The 20,260-nt window shown below is 43.9% G+C and overlaps 3 protein-coding genes across 12 annotated transcripts in view; 1 reads left to right on the top strand and 2 right to left on the bottom strand.

The window, feature by feature from the left end:
* PRMT7 (protein arginine methyltransferase 7) overlaps window positions 1–5,491 on the bottom strand; it is a 46,600-nt gene extending 41,109 nt beyond the window's left edge. For 4 of the 8 annotated variants that reach the window (XM_025426640.3, XM_049109635.1, XM_049109631.1 and 1 more), the window contains exons 1-2: window positions 1,982–2,122; window positions 198–375 (exon numbers count right to left, since the gene is read on the bottom strand). In XM_025426640.3, coding sequence (XP_025282425.1) covers window positions 198–292 — 95 coding nt within the window. In that variant the 5' untranslated portion in view covers window positions 293–375; window positions 1,982–2,122. Of the gene's footprint in view, window positions 1–197; window positions 693–1,981; window positions 2,123–4,565 lie in introns of those variants that run through there. The other 4 variants (XM_035715693.2, XM_049109632.1, XM_049109633.1 and 1 more) reach the window with 3 other exon arrangements.
* SLC7A6OS (solute carrier family 7 member 6 opposite strand) lies at window positions 2,158–13,194 on the top strand. Its single transcript, XM_025426648.3, has 5 exons — window positions 2,158–2,352; window positions 2,477–2,761; window positions 9,550–9,753; window positions 11,304–11,424; window positions 12,395–13,194. The coding sequence occupies exons 1-5, from the start codon at window positions 2,158–2,160 to the stop codon at window positions 12,523–12,525; spliced, it is 936 nt and encodes a 311-aa protein (XP_025282433.1). The 3' UTR covers window positions 12,526–13,194.
* SLC7A6 (solute carrier family 7 member 6) overlaps window positions 13,171–20,260 on the bottom strand; it is a 39,718-nt gene continuing 32,628 nt past the window's right edge. For all 3 annotated transcript variants that reach the window (XM_025426625.3, XM_025426628.3, XM_025426626.3), the window contains 3 exons: window positions 17,950–18,099; window positions 17,656–17,839; window positions 13,171–17,190 (listed from right to left, as the gene is read on the bottom strand). In XM_025426625.3, the coding sequence (XP_025282410.1) occupies window positions 17,096–17,190; window positions 17,656–17,839; window positions 17,950–18,099 (429 nt within the window). In that variant the 3' untranslated portion in view covers window positions 13,171–17,095. The remainder of the gene's footprint in view (window positions 17,191–17,655; window positions 17,840–17,949; window positions 18,100–20,260) is intronic.

Raw genomic sequence — 20,260 nt, forward strand, 5'->3', positions numbered from 1 at the left:
ATCTGACTCTTCACATTGAAATGACTTTGCTTAACTCCCAAACAAACCTCTAAGCAGACCTGCTCGTGACCAACATCTGCCCCGATCCGAAACACTGGGTAATGCCTATTCCACATTCCCATCCGATTCCAGGGCTCCCGCTTGGAGATTGAGTGCCCTCACCCAGCTGCAGCCAACTGTGAACACAGCCCTGTTACCTTGCAATCTCCTGGTGGTAATCATAGTGCTCATCCTCCTCCAGCCACTCCACAGATCCCGTGGTCGGATTGGCCCGCCCGCAGAAGACTTTCATGATGCCAGTCAGCTCTTCAGTTTTAGCACAGAAAAGCAGCCTTGCCAGATTACTTCTTGTGGACAGATCTAATCGTCAGAAATCTATTCACACCATAATGCCCAAATTGTAGAGAAAAAAAAAAAATTAAGACAAAAAAAAATCAAGAAATAGCCACTTGTGTCAAAGCCACTGAAAATATTAATCAGTATTTTAATCTTTCCAGCAAGAGTTTCGATTTTACATTCAGCATAGAACATCAAAAACTGTAATATGTAAGTTCATGAAGCTATCTGGAAACTGCAGCAGTCCTCAGTGATTCCAAGGGGTGGGAGAATCAAATGAGCCCCACAGGTGCATCTGGGTGCAGCCTCAAGGTAAAGGCAAGTGAGGAGAGAAATAAAGCAGAGGAAACCGGAGGCTAAAAGGAAAGGAGAAACAGACTGAGATTGTGGTAAAAGAGTGCCGCCAATACTGCCTCAGGATATTAAATGTTTAGTTTAAGGAAAAATACAAAGCATTCAAACTATGAAGACCTTCATCTAAACAAATATATCATAGCTATAAGCAAACATGGATAATCCCAGAAATATTAAGTCAAAAAATAAGCAAATCATAGAACATATACAATAGGACATTAATATAAATTTATAATTATGCAAAACAAAAACAACATATTCTTCAGGAATCACACTAAAAAGTATATGAGGGAATGAGGACAGTGGTTATTCTTAAGAGGTAAGGGAAAAGGCTGGATTCAAGGAGGGCCACACAAGGGACTTCAAAATAGCATCGTTCTATAAATGGATGGTGGGATTAAAGATGTTTATGATACTGTCATTCCTTATGCCTTACCATTTTTAAAAAAGATTTTATTTATTTATTCATGAAAGGCACAGAGAGAGAGAGAGAGGCAGAGACACAGGCAGAGGGAGAAACAGGCTCCATGCGGGGAGGTTGATATGGGACTCGATCCTGGGACTCCATGATCAAGCCCCATGCTGAAGGCAGGCACTCAACCACTGACCCACCCAGGTGTCCCTATGCCTCACCATTTTTAATAATGATTACTTCTTACCTAGTCAATATTTAATTTTAAAAACATTTTTTTAAAAAAAGTGACTGAAGCACTTTAAGCACAAGTAGTAATCGAGTATGGGTGGGCTTCTGCAAATCACACTGGGCCATACCGGCTTCGGAAAGAGGTTTGGATTTTGTTTTACATGCCCTGGGAGCCACTCAAGAGTTTTAAGAACAAAAATGTCGTCAGGTACATGCTTCTACAAGGCCGCTCTGGCTAAGGTGTGGTGAATGGACTGATTCCCAAATACTCAGAACTCTGTGCCTGGGGAAATCGAGCCCATTAGCAGTTCCCTGAAAAAAGAAACGTGGCCCAGCTAAGCGTGGGATGGTTGGAGCGCCGTATGATTGCGGTTCGAGTCTCTCGCTGAAAGGAGGTGCCAAGTACTATAATCAAGGTTCCCGTGGGGGTCACCCGACAGAATGGCAGAGTCGGGGCCCAACCGTATCCCAGTTCTCTTGCCAGCCCAGAAGCTCTGAGCCTTGCTGGAGAGTCCGGAGGAGACGCACACCACGGCGGCCCAGTACGTCCACGCCAGGTTCGTCAGCCAGAGCCCGTGGGCTCAAAATAGATGATGGCTGCCCCCGGGATTCTGCTACCCCACCTTCCCAACACGCCCAGGACCTCACCCTCCGCGGGAACCGTCGCGTTCACTTCCGCAGCCACCTCCACCTGGACGCGGCTGGCAAAAGGGGCGGGACCTCCCAGCGCCCGCCGAGCGTGCCGGCAGCGAGTCCCGGAAGCGGAACTTGAAGGCTCTCCCGTCGCACCCCGCGCGTTCCCACAGTGCTCCGCGAATGCCGCTATGGAGGCCGGCAGGACCGCGGTTCTTCGCGTGAAGCGGAAGCGCAGCGCAGAGCCGGCCGAAGCCCTTGTCCTCTCCTGCAAACGCCTTCGGAGCAGCGCAGTCGAGTCGACGGCCCAAAAGACAGTCCCCGAGGATCTTGAGAGAGGGCCGGAGAATAATGTCTTCCAATTGGTGGCCACCGTGCGCTCCCAGGTATTGGGCGGGATGGAGCCAGTGTTTGAAGGGATCTTAGGGCGCTGCCGGGGCGAAATTGTATCTCTGATTTCTGCACGAACCTGCTCACGCCGGCTTCCCTCCCCTACGACCTCTCCTACAGGAGGAGCCGGTCCAGGCGCTCGTTCGAGCCGCCCTGCGCCCTTCCCGGGGCAGCCAGCAGCGTATCCGCCGCGACCTCCGCGCTTCGGCTCGGGAGAACCGGCAGGAGGGTCGCTACCGGGTGATTTCTAGCCGCAGATCCTCAGGGATTCCCTCAGGTGGCCTGGAGTCCGAAGACCCACCGGGAAACCCAGAAGCCGCCGAGGACGCGAGCTTTCAGCTGTTCGACCTGGTCCACGAGGAAGAAGACGACCCAGAAGCTGTCGCCACCGGAGGCTCCTCCAAAGTGAGTACCCGCCCGGAAGAGAGGGAGGGCTGGGCTTCGCCGGACCAAGAGTCTGGGCGTTAAGTCTGCACACGTAAGAGGAGGCACACGGCTTCGCCTTACTGATGGATGATCTCTCGGCCGTGGTAACCTCGTTTAACAGATTAGGTTATTTATTCAACAAATATTTACTGAATCCGCACTATGTGCCAGGCACATACGTTCTTAGGTTCTGTGGATATAGCTTTGAGGACTTAACATTCAGGTAGAAGAAAGAACACTGTTAACTTCAATGTCAGATGGTGATAGGGGCTGTATGAGGGTGAGGAGAGCAGGGAAAGAATGGTTCCATTTCAGAAAAGGTCTCAGAAAATGACAGAGTGAGAACTTGAAGGAGGTGAATGGCAAGGCACTGTGGATATCTGAGAGAAAAGCAGTTTGGTGTTTTCAAGATCAGTGTGCCTGGAGCCCAGTGAACTGAGGAAGAATAATAAGGAATTTGGGAGAGGATTCCTGCTAGACTCTGAAGGCACTTGTAAGGACATACTGCCTTTCACTTTGAGATGGGGAATTACTGGAGGGTTTTGAGCAGTAAAGATAGAACAGATGGAAAAACTCACCAAAGGGATGTTAAGGACTAGTATTGGGTAGTGAATCAAGTTTGAGGCAGATTCAAGTGTAGAATGCAAGTCTTGTCACATTTAATCCAATGTTCTTTCCGTTGTTACATTTACTAAATTTGTTTTGTACCTCAGTTCCAAAAAAAAAACAAACTCTACTACGTTGTATTAAGACTATAGAAATAGAAAATTCTCAACCTAAGGTTTGTCTTCTCTTAATAATCATTTTTTTTAACATCACCCTTCACTTCTTTCAATAGTTCTTGAAGTTTAAAAACTGATTTTAATTGAAAATATATCAAGCAAAAAATATTTAATCATAGTGGTAGTATACTTGGATAACAATTTGGGCATGATGACTATAGCCACATCTTCTACCAAAATGAATGGAAGACTGATTCATGAGTTACAAGTAAAATACCTTTTAAAAGTAAATCAGCATTCAGTGGAATCAAATAACTAGTTTAATTTTATAACAAAAACTAGTATGTAAACTGATGAAGCATGTGTACACAAATTTTTCCCAAAAATGGAATATAAACTGTAAATACATAAGAAAATGTTTGCACATGAGAGTGGGACATCTGGCTTGCCAGCGGGCACCTTCATTTTGCATGCAACAGAAGAGCAATTTAAAAATGGGCAATGTTGGGATCCCTGGGTGGCTCAACGGTTTAGCGCCTGTCTTCAGCCGAGGGCATGGCCCTGGAGACCTGGGATGGAGTCCTGCATCAGGCTCCCAGCAATGGAGCCTGCTTCTCCCTCTGCCTCTCTGTCTCTCATGAATAAATAAATAAAATCTTTAAAAAAAAAAAAATGGGCAATGTTGAGAAGGGCAAGATTTTTGTTCAGAAGTGTGCCCAGTTTTACCATACTGTCGAAAAGAGGCAAGGCAAGCACAAGACTGGGCCAAAACGCCATGATCTATTTGAGCAAAAAGATAGGTCAGGCCCCTGGATTTTCTTACAAGGACGCCAACAAGGACGAAGATATCAGGGCCACTAGGTGGCTCGGCCAGTTGAGCATCTGGCTCAGGACACGATCATGGACGGGGTCCTGGGATCCAGCCCTGCTTGGATCATGCTCAGTGGGGAGTCTGCTTGTTCCTCTCCCTCTGCCTCTCCACCAGCTTGTGCATGAGCTCTCTCGCTCTCTCCCTCTCTCTCAAATAAGTACATAATAAATAAATAGAACAAAGGCATTACCTGGGGAGAGAAGACATTGATGGAGTATTTGGATGATCCCAAGAAGTACATCCCTGGAACAAAAATAATTTTTGCTGACATTAAGAAGACAGGGGAGGGATTCCTGGGTGGCTCTGTGGTTGAGCGTCTGCTTTTGGCTCAGGTCGTGATCCCAGGGTCCTGGGATCGAGTCCCGTATTGAGCTCCCCATGGGGAGCCTGCTTTTCCCTCTGCCTGTGTCTCTGCCCTTCTCTCTCTCTCTCTCTCTCTCATGAATAAATGGATGGGATCTTTAAAAAAAAAAAAAAAAAAAGGGATCCCTGGGTGGCGCAGTGGTTTAGCGCCTGCCTTTGGCCCAGGGCGCGATCCTGGAGACCCGGGATCGGATCCCACGTCGGGCTCCCAGTGCATGGAGCCTGCTTCTCCCTCTGCCTGTGTCTCTGCCTCTCTCTCCTCTCTCTCTCTGTGACTATCATAAATAAATAAATAAAAATAAAAAAAATAAAAATTAAAAAAATTAAAAAAAAATTAAAAAAAAAGAGAAAGGGCAGACTTGATAGCTTATCTCAGAAAAAGCTAGTTAGGAGTAATTAATTGGCTACCACTTATTACAAAACAAAAGTGTCTTTTTTTATGTGTACCATATTTAAGTTGATCTCATACACGAGAATTCAGACCATGAATGGCTGATAGAATATTTCTTTTGTACAATCCGGATTTAAATAAGATTGGCTTGTGGTTAAATGAATAGGATTGGAGTGCCTGGGTGCTTCAGTGAATTAAAGCATCTGCCTTCTGCTCAGGTGGGATCAGAGGGTCCTGGGATCAAGACCCACGTCAGGCTCCCTGCTCAGCAGAGAGCCTGCTTCTCTCTCTCTCTGCCTCCTGTTCCCCCTGCTTGTGTTCTCTCTCTCTCTCTCTCTCTCTGTGTCAAATAAATTAAAATCTTTTTTAAAAAATGAATAGAATCATGGGATATCTGGGTGGCTCAGTCGTTGAGTATCTGCCTTCAGCCCAGGGTATGTGATCCTGGAGTCCTGGGATCGAGTCCCTCATCAGGCTCCCTGCGTGGAGCCTGCTTCTCTCTCTGCCTATGTCTCTCCCTCTCTCTGTGTGTCTCTCATGAATAAATAAATAGTCTTTAAAAAAAATGAATAGGATCAGTTTTTTGAACTTTGATAGTAATTCTTGTTCAGTAAGTGCTAAACTGTTTTTCCCCCTCCAAAGATTTTATTAGAATTGATTAGGGGCACCTGGGTGGCTCAGTGGTTGAGTGTCTGCCTTTGGCTCAGATCATGATCCCAGGGTCCTGGGTCCAAAGCTCCCACAGGGAGCCCGCTTCTCCCTGTACCTATGTCTGCTTCTCTTAGGAATAAATAAATCTTTAAAAAAATTAATTAGTAATGTTCAGCTTTTTAAAAGTTTTTTAAAGTAATCTCTACACCCAACATGGGCTTGAACTCACAACTCAGAGATCAAGAGTCATATGCTCCATTGACTGAGCCAACCAGGCACCCCAGTAATGTTCAGCATTTCACAGAGTTGGTAAATGCCATCTCTAAACCTGTAGGAGATTGGTTTCGTATTTAAATTCATATAACTTGTCATATTAACATATATGTAAATAATGAGGAAATCCCTTCACTGTTTCATAGAACAAGACTCAGCTGTGTTTCAAGTTGTGTTAACTTGTTAAAAGTCCCGGGTTGAAGATAAGCTGGCAATGTGCACTTTTATCTTTTTGGTCTTAACTATGCCAATTCAATTAAAATTCCCTGCATCTAAAATGTTGCTCTTTGCTTAATGGGAGGTATTTTAATGTGGCTTATGTGTAATATTAAAGAATACTTAATGCTTCTCATATTTTATAGATAATCTCTAAGGTCAGATGTTTTTAAAATTCAGTGTGGCAAAGTATAGTAGCAAATTTTGCTTGTGAATTCTTTACATTGCTTGTGATTAAAAGTAAGCCAGATTAATTATTGTCCTTTTTTTCAGGATTATCTTTTCAAACAGCTGTTCAAAAACACAACTGTAGAATTTTTTTTTAAAGAGTTTATTTATTCATGAGAGACACAGAGAGAGAGAGGCAGAGACATAGGCAGAGGGAGAAGCAGGCTTCCCTTGGGGAACCCAGTGCAGGACTTGATCTGGGGACTTCTAGATCACACCCTGAGCCAAAGGCAGATGCTCAACCACTGAGCTATCCAGGTGTCCCCACAACTGTAGAATTAATCACAGATTTTACAAAAATGTTTGCCCTCAGTAATTATTTTTTTAAAAATGGATTTAAGCTGAAAGAAAATTTGGGGTTTTATGCCTACTAGACTCTCAGGGGAAAGGTTGTTGATAGCACTGCTGGCAAGGCCATGATCAAAATGGTACACAATTGTCGTGCTTAAAATTGATGCAAGGCTTTTGGAAAACAGCATGGTTTTACATACCGGGAATCCTAAAAATAGCTTGAGGCCTATTCTAAAACTACTTAAATTTATTTTTATTGTTTAGATCCTAAAGCCATCCAAACAAGTATCTACAGAAATTTTAAAATAGTGACAGCATTTTTGCCACATATATTTCTCATTAATTTGATACCATTTAAATTTTAAGCAAATAAAGTACTATTTTATAGAAAATCTTAAGAAGTGAAAAAGTTCAGTTTATTTTATCTAGTGATCTTATTACCTCCAGGATTTATGCTAGCGAAATAATTCAGCAGAAGCAAACAGCTATGGTATTAACAAAAGCTTATTGTTGATTTACTGAGTAATTGCTGTACATTAAGTACTATGCTAAGTATTTGTTATGTTTTCTTTTAATTTAACTCGTGATCCTTACCAGAACCCTTTGAAGTAGGTATTTCATCTCTATTTTTCGAATGCAGGAAACAACATGTTCATTGCAATATTCTTTATGGAGGCTAAAAATTATGTCTGAGAAATTGACATACACAACTGCCTGCACCATTAAAGTAATAACCATGAAGACTGGCGAGACATTAAATATGTTTATACTGTGCTGTATGTTGTATACTTGAAAATATGGGTAGGCACACATAGACTAAAGAATAACTTTTCTTTTATAAAAATATTCATTATAGAAAATTTGAAAAAATATGGGAAAGTAACAAGGGGTGGAATCACTCATTTTACCCCCATCACAAAGGTAATTGGAATAAAATTAATTTGTTGTCTTCTGAGTATAAAATTCTATGTCTGGCATTTTTCTGTTTGCCAGTCTTTGTAAATATTTTAATGGCTACCTAATTTGCTGGACTAAGGTGGGTAACTTGTGAATTGGAGTCACAACTTTGCTTGTGAACAGCTTTGAAGTTTGTCAAGAATGCACAAAAATTGACATCTCTAGTTCCTTTTAACTTTGGAGCAAGGAAGAATTAATTCCTTCTTCCTCCCTCGGCTATGGAACACACCCCTTCCACCCCCCGCCCCAAGTATGGTGTCTGGTTTGAGCCACATAGCCTCCTCTGATGAACCTGTTGAGAGGGGTCATTTGCAGCATGTCCCTTGGGTTTCCAAACTGACCTGCGCTGCTCTGGATGACACAGCCTGTGGCACTGGAGTACATCTTCCCTGGGCCAATTCTATTCTGGGTCAATCTATCTTGAGCTGTTCTAACAGGAGGATTATAGGAGAGTCCACTCCTGGTTTGTGATTAAAAGTAGGACATCATTGGGCGCCTGGGTGGCTCGGTTGAGTCTGACTCTTGTTTTTGGCTCAGGTCATGATCTCAGTGTCATGGGATTGAGTCTCCCACCCCCACCCTGGGCTTCATGTTTGGAGGGGGAGTCTGCTTGATATTCTCTTCCTCTCCCTCCAGCTCTTGCCTGCTCACACATGCACTTGCTGGCTCTCTTGATTAAATCTTTTTTTTTTTTTTTTAACGCATCTTGACTCAAAATTTGAGGGTTGTTTTTTGTTTTGTTTTGTTTTTTGTTTGTTTTGTTTTTTTAAGATTTTATTTATGGGCAGCCCTGGTGGCGCAGTGGTTTAGCACTGCCTGCAGTCCGGGGTTTGATCCTGGGGACCCTGGATCGAGTCCCACGTCAGGCTCCCTGCATGGAGCCTGCTTCTCCCTCTGCCTGTGCCTCTGCCTCTCTCTCTCTCTCTCTCTGTGTCTCTATGAATAAATAAATAAAATCTTTAAAAAAAATTTTATTTATTCATGAGAGACATTGAGTATCTGTCTTCAGCTTAGGTTGTGATCAGGGTCCTGGGATCAAACCCTGTGTTGGGTTCCCTGCTCAGCAAGGAATCTGTTTCTCTGTCCCTCTGCCCCTCCTCCTTGTTCATGCTTTTTCTCTCTCTCTCAAATAAATAAATAAAATACTTTTTTAAAGAAAAGACATCATTGTGGGCAAACCAGGTGGTGGTAGTCATCAGAGTCCAGGAATCGCTTTTAGACCCTTATATCACACAAATGCAGACCCATATAGAGATCAGCCATGGAGGTGCTGCTGGGGGCCTCTAGATCCCTAATGGAGATCTTCTCAGGCCAGTTTTTCCATGTGCTCTCTTATGTTGTTCAAGCACAAGAGAGCAGGGAGCTATCTTAAGTCTATCACAAAAGAAAAACTATACAATTATTTTAGAGATAATTGATTTTTTAATTTCATAGCTAATTAAGAGATTAGTAGGAAATAGGGATAAGAATCTTGAATCTAGGGGCACACAGATGGCTCAGTCAGTTAAATATCTGCCTTCCTGTCAGGTGATGGTCTCAAGGCCCTGGGATCAACCCCTACGGCATGCTCCCTGCTCAGCGGGGATCCTGCTTTTCCCTCTCTTCCCTGCTTGTGCTCGCTCACTATCTCTGTCACTGTCTCTATCTCTCTCTCAAACAAATAAAATATCTTTTTAAAAGAAGAATCTTGAATCTAACATAGACAACTGTAGAGAGACTTAAAATCTCACTCAAATCTTAGATTTCTCCTTTTGAAACACCAATGTTCAGATCATGTATATATTATCTTTTGATTTCTTTACAGACATCTGACCCAGATGTGATCCTCTGCAATTCCATAGAGTTGATCCGTGAGCGGTTGACTGTATCTGAGGATGGACCAAGAATCGGGCATCAGGAGGAACAGAAGGATGACTATGTGTATGACATTTACTATTTGGAGATGGCTACTCCAGGATGGATTGAGAACATCCTCTCTGTGCAGCCTTATAGCCAGGAGTGGGACCTGGTAAGGAGACCCATGAGGATGAGGTAGACTAAGCAATTCTCTAGTCAGGGTGCTTTGCTTCCCTGTGTTCCAAATTGCCTCCAGTGTGTTCAAGATTGTTCTTGGCTCTTTTTGTCCTTGCTTAAATGGAAAAACTTATTCTAAATACCTTCTTGGAACTGGATTTAGTGCAGGGAATTTTGGAAATGACAATCTACATTGATAATTTTTGCTTTTAATAGATCTTTTATAAAGTTTGCAATATAATTTTTATCATTTATAACACCCACTTTTGGGGGAAATCATATAGGGGCTTATAATAAGGACAGTAAACCAAAAATTCTTAACATAAATGGGAATAAAAGATTTTTTTTTTTTTAACTATCTTAAGGAGGGGAAACCTTGGATTAAGAAAGCGAACATCCTTGGGCAAACCGGGTGGCACAGTGGTTTGGCGCCATCTTCAGCCCAGGGTGTGGTCCTGGAGACCTGGGATCGAGTCCAGCATCGGGCAACAGGAATAAATAAATAATCTTTAAAAAAAAAAAGAAGAAGAAAAAGAAAGCTAATATCCTTTTTTTTTTTTTTTTTTAATTTTTATTTATTTATGATAGTCCCACAGAGAGAGAGAGAGAGAGAGAGGCAGAGACACAGGCAGAGGGAGAAGCAGGCTCCATGCACCGGGAGCCCGACGTGGGATTCGATCCCGGGTCTCCAGGATCGCGCCCTGGGCCAAAGGCAGGCGCCAAACCGCTGCGCCACCCAGGGATCCCGAAAGCTAATATCCTATATCATTATTTTGGGGTTTTTTAAATTTTATTTACTTTTTTTTTTTTTTTTTTTTTAAGATTTCTTTATTCATGAGAAACAGAGAGAGAGAGGCAGAGACACAAGCAGAGGGACAAGCAGGCTCCCCACAAGGAGTGCAATGCAGGACTCAGTCCCAGATCCTGGGATCATGCCCTGAGCCAAAGGCTGAGCCACCCAGGCGTCCCTTTACTTTTTAAGTAATCTCTACACCTAATGTGGGGCTTGAACTCACAACCCTAAGATCAAGAGTTGCAGCTCTATAGACTGAGCCAGCCAGACACCTCCTAACATCATTTTTTTTTTTTCAAGATTTTATTTATTCATGAGAGACACACACAGAGAGAGAGAGGGAGGCAGAGACACAGGCTCCATGCAGGGACCCTGATGTGGGACTTGATTCCTGGATTCCAGGATCATGCCGTGGGCTGAAGGCAGACCGCTCAACTGCTCAGCCACCCAGGGATCCCCAACATCATTATTCTTACAATAATTCTAAAGATTTATTCATGAGAAATGGAGAGAGACAGATAGAGGTAGAGGGAGAAGCAGGCTCCATGTAGGGAGCCCAAAGTGGGACTCGATCTTAGGACCACAGGATCATGCCCTGAGCCAAAGGCAGATGCTCAACTGCTGAGCCACCCAGGCATCCTATCCACACTGTGCTCTTAAGTGACTTCTCCAAATTGGTCTGCTAATAGCCTCCCCTACAGTACAGCCTTAGAGGTGTTGACTTATGCTTATGTTTGTGTTGAGATGTGCAGGTGAATGATGACCAGCAGCCAGAAGATATTTATGAAGATGATGATGATGAGAACAGTGAGAATAACTGGCGTAATGAGTACCCAGAGGAGGAGAACACTGATGAAGATGAAGAGTCCAGAGGTACATGAGTAGCAGCCTTAGATGGGAGGGGCCTGTTGAGATCCAAGACTGAGGTGTGCGCAGTTAACATGTACATCTTTACTGGCTTTCCTTCTCTGCCATTGAATTCCCAACAGCTCAACCACAAGCCATTGGAGCTATAGGATCCCCAAGAACTAGTGTTTCCAGAGGACCCTGGTGAGGTTTTAATGTCAGTCAGGCCTAGGTTCCAATCCTTAGTTCTGTCATTGCCTATCTGTGGGTCTTAGGGAAGTTACTTTACCTCATCGAGCCTGATCCTCTCTCCAGAAAACAAGAGAATATTGCACTAACTTCAGTGGTTGGGATTAAGGGAAACATCATAGCTCATTGTCTCTTCTGCTTCAGTCAAGGTGTTGGAGAGGTTTGCCAGTAGGAGCAGGGCTAGGATTTTGACGTGTCATTTACTTAACTTCTCAAGAAGTTGATCGGTTTACAGTGTTTTGGGAAAGATGCAACACAGACATGGTACCTGGGGGAAAGGAAGGAAAGATATTCTGGTGAAACAGTTCCTTCAGTGATTGTGTTCTTTGTGCCAACGAAAAGGATTTATTGTTGGTTAATGGAGGAACAATTAATTAAACTATGGAATATTCTATTAGGGAAGTATCTATGATATATGTTACATATATACATACATATATATACACATATATATATGATAAAAGGATAGGGGCAGATGTGAAATTATATTTACAGTATGACTACAACTATTATATAAAAAGAAATCCTATACTTAGGAAAGAAATGAAAAAATACTCCCAGTATTGTTGAGGGATTTGGTTTAGGTGGTAGAAACAGGATTTTTTTTTTTTTTAATTCTAAATTCTCTTTACTGATCAAGTATTTTAGAATAGAGAACAAAAAACCAGACCTTCTTGAGATGGGAAATGGTTACTGTGGTCATCTAGAAACTCAAAACATCTAGAACCCATTCCTATTATCATTCTAGGCTCTGATGACTATGACAGCTTCAGTGAAGAGGAAAGAGGCAACAGCAGACCACAAATGTGGAGCAAATACCCTTTGGATGTGCAGAAGGAGTTTGGCTATGACAGCCCCCATGACCTGGATTCAGACTGATGATCCTATGATATCTGTGAAGTTCAATCATGTGCCCTTGAGGGCTCTGACTGTAGTTTCATCCACCCTGGTAACATCTTTGGGTTTTCTAGATTAACATAAAAGGAAAAAGCATGTCCAATAGCAGCATCCTACCAGTGAAAACGTGCCCTGAAGGATTGTCTTTTTCAGTAAGAGTACGGCCCCTTTGCTTCAAGACTCTACAGTCTGATCGGGGGAAATGCCATAAAAATGAAGCTTCCTAGTCTGGGGATTTTCCCATTCTCTTCCTGTCCTAAAGCCAATATGTAGAAGAGAAGCTCCTCTTTCCCTCAGCACTAAGATTTAGCTTTCCCATACTACCAGGCCACTGCCTCCACTAAAAGTCTGTTTCTTTTGGTAGAATCCAGAAGGACTACAATGGGTCCTTTACAGCAGCACAGACTGGATAGTGGGGGCCGTTGGAGAAGGAAGTAGGATCTGCCTGGCGCTGAGAGAGAGGTTTTAAGTTAATAGGGTCTCTACCTCCCTGCTTCCTGACTGATAATGCTTGTAAAGACTGCTGTCTTCCTTTGGCACTAGTGCCAGGGAGAACAGGATGTATGAGTGTGATACTCTGTGTTTAGTAAAACTTAAATATGGGAGCAAGAAATTCCTGGAAAACTCTTTTTTTTTTTTTTTTTTTTTTTTAAGATTTATTAGAACATAAGTACGAGGAAGGCCCATAGGGAGAGAAGCAAGAGAGCCTCAAGCAGACCCTCCACCGAGCACAGCCCAATGCAGGGGGATCCCAGGACCCTGAAACCATGACCTTAGCTGAAGTCAGGAGTCAGCCACCTAACCAGCTGAACCACCCAGCACCCCTACTTAAAAACTTTAAATCTGGGATCCCTGGGTGGTGCAGCGGTTTGGCGCCTGCCTTTGGCCCAGGGCGCGATCCTGGAGACCCCGGATCGAATCCCACATCGGGCTCCCGGTGCATGGAGCCTGCTTGTCCCTCTGCCTGTGTCTCTGCCTCTCTCTCTCTCTCTCTCTCTGTCTCTGTGACTATCATAAATAAATAAAAAAAAATTAAAAAAAAAAAAAACTTTAAATCTGAATGCCTTTTTTTTTTTTCAAGATTCTATGTATATATGTATATTTGAATGAATAAGAGCATGAGGAGGGGGTAGGGACAGAGGGAGAAGCAGGTTCTCCACTAAGCAGGGAGCTGGATATGGGACTTGACTCCAGGATCATGACCCAAGCCAAAGTCAGATGCCTAACCAACTTAGCCACCCAGGCACCCCAAATCTGAATGTCTTTACATGTTTTCCCACTGTACTCCCTCTCTCCTGTCTCCACTCTCCACCAAAAATGAGAGGCTTAGTGAGACAGAAGTTTCAGAATTACCCTTAGACACAAAGGACTTTAAGGAAAGTGAGGTAAAGGAAAACATACTAAGCTTAGCTTTCCAATGAGAAATGTTAACTCTTCACAGCACTCACTGAAAATAGTGACCAATTTTGTTACCAGAACCTCAATTCCCTATAAGCAAACCCTGACCCTACTTCTTTTCATACCACAAATGTCTTAGAGTTGGCATTTATTCTTCTAATGTAATATTGTCCCACAGAACTCTGTTCAAAGATGAATATGTTCTATATCTACACTGTTCAGAGGTAGGCACTAGCCACATGGGTCTCAGCTCTTGAACTATGATTAATGCACCTGAAGAATCAAAATTTTTATTAGCTACATGTGGCTAGTAACTACTATACTGGACAGCACAAGTCTACAAAAACAATACACCGAACCTGTGATTCAAAATGTGCCTTCTTGCTGTGTGGCAAAGACTCACTATCACATCCACAGGGATAAGTCTCCCCACGTCTTAGAAGCATCTCTTTTTCTATCCTGCCCCTACTCTTCCTTTCACTTTGTGTTCATTTTGTAGGTCTTCACCTATATTAGTTCCTATCTACATGTTAAACCTACTTGAGTAGTTAAGTTCTGTATGTACACATACTTAGGCTCTACTCTTGTGGCTAGAAAACTAACAGACTATCCACAAAGGTACAATTCAGTATTGCAAGTAACAGGCAGCAACTTATATGTCTAATACTAGTCATCTTAGTCTCCTGTAGGCATAGAAACAAAGGATTAAAAACCACTCCATGCCATTTTAATGTGCTCACTGCTGTTTATGTACTCATTAAGGTTTGCAAACATTAAAGGACTGAAAATTTCACATACTGTACCTACTGAAAAGGGGATTAACACACCAGGAGAAGGATTGAAGGAGACAAACAACAAAGACCTTGCAGAAATTTAATTCCACCATGAAGCTTGAGTGCTGTAGGGCGTCTCTGGCTTCCTTCCGACAAAACAGTTCCTGGGTAAAGACTGTATCCAGCACAGAGGGGAAGAATGCGATTGCCATCCAGTAATGAGAGGGGGATGACATGGCTCACTAAGCTTGCATTGGGGCACTTGGGGTGTGAGGCCCATGCTTCCTCCCAGGAGCCACTGGGGGGCAGCAAGTTCCTGGGATTAGCTGGTCATTTACTTCAGTGGAGATAGCTAAAACCTGGGTCAGGAATCCTCAAGACAAGCATACTCTGCTTAAAGGATTAGCTCCAGAGGATCCCTGGGATAGATGCCATCTTGGCTCAGACAAGAGTCATGTTTACATAGTTTAGGCAAGTCAGCCTTTGCACAAGACTCCCTATTGCCAGGAAGGAATTTGCTGTACAAATCCCCAACCCGTGACAGTAGGAATGTCCCCCCATTTTCTCATCCATGTGTATCCTGAACTGGAGGCAGCTGTGATCATGCTTCCCTAAATTGTCTTCATTGAGCAAGTATGACCAAAGTTACTCCCCAGGCTTCAACGGAGGCCATTTGATGGAAAAGATGATTAGAAAGGCAGCTTGCCTCATAGTTTTGTCTTTACCACTGACCAGTTCTCAAACGAAAGGATAAGAAGTCCAGGCATGGGATTAGCCAAGTCAGCAGGTTCCTCTGGATCCAGGATGACAATGTCTGGAGGCTTCACAGGACAGCTGTACAGTCCCCTGCAACCATAGCTGCCCATGAGGGAACATCCATTAGGCCAAACCTGCTCTGGCCTGACCTGGATGCTAAAGTACACCCTGAGCACCAGAATTAGTTGCATCCACTCATGCAGTCTGCTGAGGAGCCAGATTGAGGTTGAAGTAGTTTTTCCCCCCAAGGTCTTCTCTGATCTCCACAGAGAGAAAATAGAAGTCCACATAAGTACCAAGCTCTTCCTGAGACTGCAGGCCCACCAGACCTCCCACAAGGGGAGGCAGACAGGACAGGAATGCATTATCCTGATGATCCACACCAAGACAGTTCAGAGTATAAACAAAGCCCAGTGTCAGGGACAGAAGAGGAGGATGCAGTCTCGTGTGAGGTTTTGGGAAAAGGAAAATGACCACTTCTAGCACCAAAGTGGGCTTGTGTGGGTCTGCACAGCAGTCCCTCAAACCAGCCCTTACAGAGAGAAACAAGCTATTTGGTTGCTTGGGTCCATGAGATGTTCTCTAAGCCATTGACAGCTGAGAATTCTGGTAATACACTTGAACTCTAAAACAGTTTATGTCCTCTTAAAGTTCATACCAGAAACCAGAGATCTACCTTCTGTCATCTAAGACAAAGACCTAAGGTCTCAAGTAAAACAAAGGATTATCCTTCAAAATAGTATTACCAGACTTCTGACTCATGAATTTTTTCATTTGTCCTTGATGATTTGAGCCAGGTACGTGTAATCTGTGACTTACTAACTAAAGTGTAACCAATACATGAGTTTAAAAAAATATATATATATATGTTTGAAGTTCACCTTTGCAGCTAAGACTCAACAGAAGATTGTGTTAAAACCAAGCAAAAAAATCTGTGGTCAGAGGCTGGCCCACCACCACACAGAGACCCCTCCTAAGAGCAGAGGGACTCAGTTTGGGGTACTTTGAGTTTTTAAACACAATCAGCCTATTGCAGCCTGTAGATGAATGAACACCAATGCTCTGTTAGAACTGGTATTCTGGATTAAATAATATCAATAAATAATGAAATACCACTATCTTCCCAGGGAAAGATTTTGAGTCAGAGAAGGAAATGGTAGCATTTCAGGCCTCTAAAGTCAGGTGCTTGGACCTGATCAGAGGGGCTCCCATAAAGCAGCCCCTTTGTAGAGGCTCCTGATTCAAATATCAAATTCAGAACCACCAGCCACAGCTATTGACCTAGCACTTTCTCTTGCCCCAGTACAGTTTGCTGAGTGTTTGGTAAGCTATACCAAGTTCACCAAGAACAAAACTAAACAACTATTCCCCTGACTTCAAGCCCTCCCCACCACCACCCTCTATAAAGTTCTCACCTTCAGGCTGGTCTCAGACCCTGAGTCTCCTCCCATAGCTTACCAGTTAGAGTAACCATCAGAGCAGGCCATCAGCCCTGAGCCCCCCTTATATAATATGGGCCAACAGGCTCCTTTAGAGAAAGAGGGTTGGGCCTGCACAGTCTTGTCATCTGGACTTTGGTGGCTCTGGCTGGCCTTCCAGGCCTCAAGGGACATCACCTCTGGCCTCTAGTCAGCTTTCCTCTCAACCTTTTTTTCTTCAGCTACATCAAGCTCAGTCAGGACACAAAAGCAAAGCTGCTGGGTGACTTTGGTGACAGCAGCTAAATGAAAATAGAGAACAGAAGTCAGCAAGCTGACAGCTACAACCTCAGTATGAATACCCCAAAGTTGATTAAAGCATATCTGGACTCCCTCCCATCTGTCCCTTGGGCATCCTATGCCAGGTTTTGCCTCTTACCGCCCCCCACCCCCCAGCAAGCCTCACTGTCCTTCATTTTGTGCCCAATCAGAAAAGGATGCATGACTCCTCATCTTCCCATATGGATTGCACTTTCCAAAGGGAGTGTTTTAACCCCTTTGGGGTTAAAATAGGACTCTAAAGTTAGAACTAAAATGCTCACGTCAAGATCGAAAGGGGAGAAGTCATGTGGAGCAACCAGGTCTCATGGTCTCCAGCACATCACTAGTATAGGGGAAGCCGTTAACCACCACTCCCACCTCTGCACACATCTGTACACATACACACATATCCACACAGGCCATGAGTAATGGGCAAAGAAGCTCACCCAGGACATTCCGAATAAGGGCTGGCCTCTGGGACTCAGGTAGGTAAACACCCACGAAGTAGACAGGAACCCCAGAGAGGGCAATCGCGATGCCAATAAGGGAATTAATGGTGTCACCAAACAGAGGCACAATCACCAGAAACAAGGAGCATATGCAGAACATGATGGGGAAAAACAGGCTCAGCTGAAATGGAAGGAGATGAGTTATTAGGTAAAGTGCTATTGGGGAACAAGGTACAGAGAGTCACCTTGGGGAGATGGCCCACCCCTCCTACTCTGTCCAGAGTCACTGACCTTGAGAGGCCGGGGCCGCTCGGGCTCCTTCCAGCGAAGATAGAGCTGTCCAGCAACAGACAGGCCCACGAAGAACCAGTAGCTGAAGCTGAAGTAGTTGATGAGCAGGAAAACATCTTCCACAGTGAGGTAGATGAGTGTCATGGTACACTGGAGGGGGAAAGGATGGGAAGGAGGAGTGGGCATTGTCACCACCCGGCCATCCCAAGAGACCAACAACCCAGCCATCAGCACCAGATCTGTCACTCACTGCTGAGTTAGCTTACCAGGTTACCTCCAGTTCTTTTCAGTGACCCCTTGGCATCAGATATGCCTGTTCTCTGCATTAACCTTCAAGGTGGCATCTCTCCCTCTCCTGTTGGGGTCCCTTCCTACACACAGTGCCTCCCATCTTCTTGCAAGCACTGCAAGAACAAGCCAGACTCCTTTCCCCTTTTGATAGCAGAGAGTGAGGCCCTCCTCACTTCGATGCACCAACCTCAACATGAATCACACCACCCTCTGGAGACCATTACTCCTGAGTCCCAACTACCTGGCATACAAACAGAGTAAATGCCTCCAGAAACACCTCACTGTCCTGGGGTCTTAGAAATGCAGACTGACGAAATGGATCCATACTTGTTAAGAAACATATGGCAGAGTTTGCCCAGTGGGACCAGAGTCCTAGGAGACAAAGGGACTAGAGTGCAGTGGCGTGATCAGATTTACTCACTTCATTTTTTTTTTTTTTTAAGATTTTATTTATTTATCCATGAGAGACACAGGCAGAGGGAGAAGCAGGCTCCATGCACCGGGAGCCCGACGTGGGACTCAATCCCGGGTCTCCAGGATCACGCCCTGGGCCAAAGGCAGGCGCTAAACCGCTGAGCCACCCAGGGATCCCAGATTTACTCACTTCAGAATATGGAGTTCCCCCACCTCATCCTCTCTCACCCAGATCATCAACAAAGGACTTTAAAAGGGCCCATTCTGGGGAGAGATGGGGGACTGTATCGGGGAAACTGGGGCAGTAGATGATTAAAAGATGTCACATCTCCCCTAAATTTACAAATTCAATGGTATCCCAATCAATATACTGAAAGGATTCTTGTTATTTTGACAAAATAACAAAGTTCACAAAAACAAATATAAAAATACAAATGTGATAATTGCCAGGAAAATTCCAGGGGTAAGAAGAAACTAAAGTATACTCAAAAGAAAAAAAAAAAAAGTATCCTCAAAATAAAATCTTTAAAAAAAAAGGCGGGGGGGGGGGGATGGCTGAGTGGCTCGGTTGAGCGTCTGCCTTCAGCCCGGGGCGTGATCCTGGAGACCTGGGATCGAGTCCCATATCGGGCTCCCCGCATGGAGCCTGCTTCCCCTCTGCCTGTGTCTCTGCCTCTCTCTGTCTCTCATGAATAAATAAAATCTTTAAAAATCAAAAGAAATTCAGTACAGAGCTAAATAATGAAGCTTGATGCTGATGGGGAGGAAGAGTTGAGCTGCTGATACTATAAGGGGTATGTATCATTCACTTGGAACATGAAGCACCATCTACTATATATAAAACTAAAGGCACCTGGCTGCTCACCTAGTGGAGTGTGCAACTCTTGATATCAGGGTTGTAAGTTCAAGCCCCATGTTAGGTATAGAGATTACTTAAAATCTTAAAAAAAAAAATCTATAAAGTGTATAACATGAATAGAAGTCCCTAGGTAGTTTGTATACAACTGCCCTGGCTTTTCTAAATATGATTTAATTAAAATTTTTAAAACAGGAGGAGCACCTGGCTGGCTCAGATGGTGGAATGTGTGACTCTTAATATCAGGATCATGAGTTCTGGCCCCACATTAGGCTTAGAGCCTACTTAAAAAAAAATTAGGGGTGCCTACATGGCTCAGTCAGTTAAGCATCCAATTCTTGATTTTGGCTCAGTCTTGATCTCAGGGACATGAGATTGGGCCCTGCATCCAGCTCTGTGCTCGGCGCAGAGTCAGCTTAAGATTGATTCTCTCTCCTGGGCAGCCCCGGTGGCGCAGCAGTTTAGCGCCACCTGCAGCCCAGGGTGTGATCCTGGAGACCTGGGATCGAGTCCCACATCAGGCTCCTTGCATGGAGCCTGCTTCTCCCTCTGCCTGTGTCTCTGCCTCTCTCTCTCTGTGTTTCTCATGAATAAATAAATAAATAAATCTTTAAAAAAAAAAAAAAAGATTCTCTCTCCTTCTTCCCCTCTTCCAGTCATACAATAAATAAATACATAAATAAAATCTTTCAAAAATAAAAATAATCCCACAAATTTTATAATTTTATATTTTTTGTACCATTTGCCCTC

This window comes from Canis lupus, chromosome 5 (assembly GCF_003254725.2).
Source record: "Canis lupus dingo isolate Sandy chromosome 5, ASM325472v2, whole genome shotgun sequence".
NCBI classification, from domain to species: Eukaryota; Metazoa; Chordata; class Mammalia; order Carnivora; family Canidae; genus Canis; species Canis lupus.

Coding starts and splice junctions, on each gene's coding strand:
- SLC7A6OS (XM_025426648.3), top strand. CDS start 2,158: ATGGAGGCCGGCAGGACCGCGGTTCTTCGCGTGAAGCGGAAGCGCAGC. Junction 9,754..11,303: donor ATAGCCAGGAGTGGGACCTG/GTAAGGAGACCC, acceptor TGAGATGTGCAG/GTGAATGATGACCAGCAGCC. Junction 11,425..12,394: donor TGAAGATGAAGAGTCCAGAG/GTACATGAGTAG, acceptor TTATCATTCTAG/GCTCTGATGACTATGACAGC.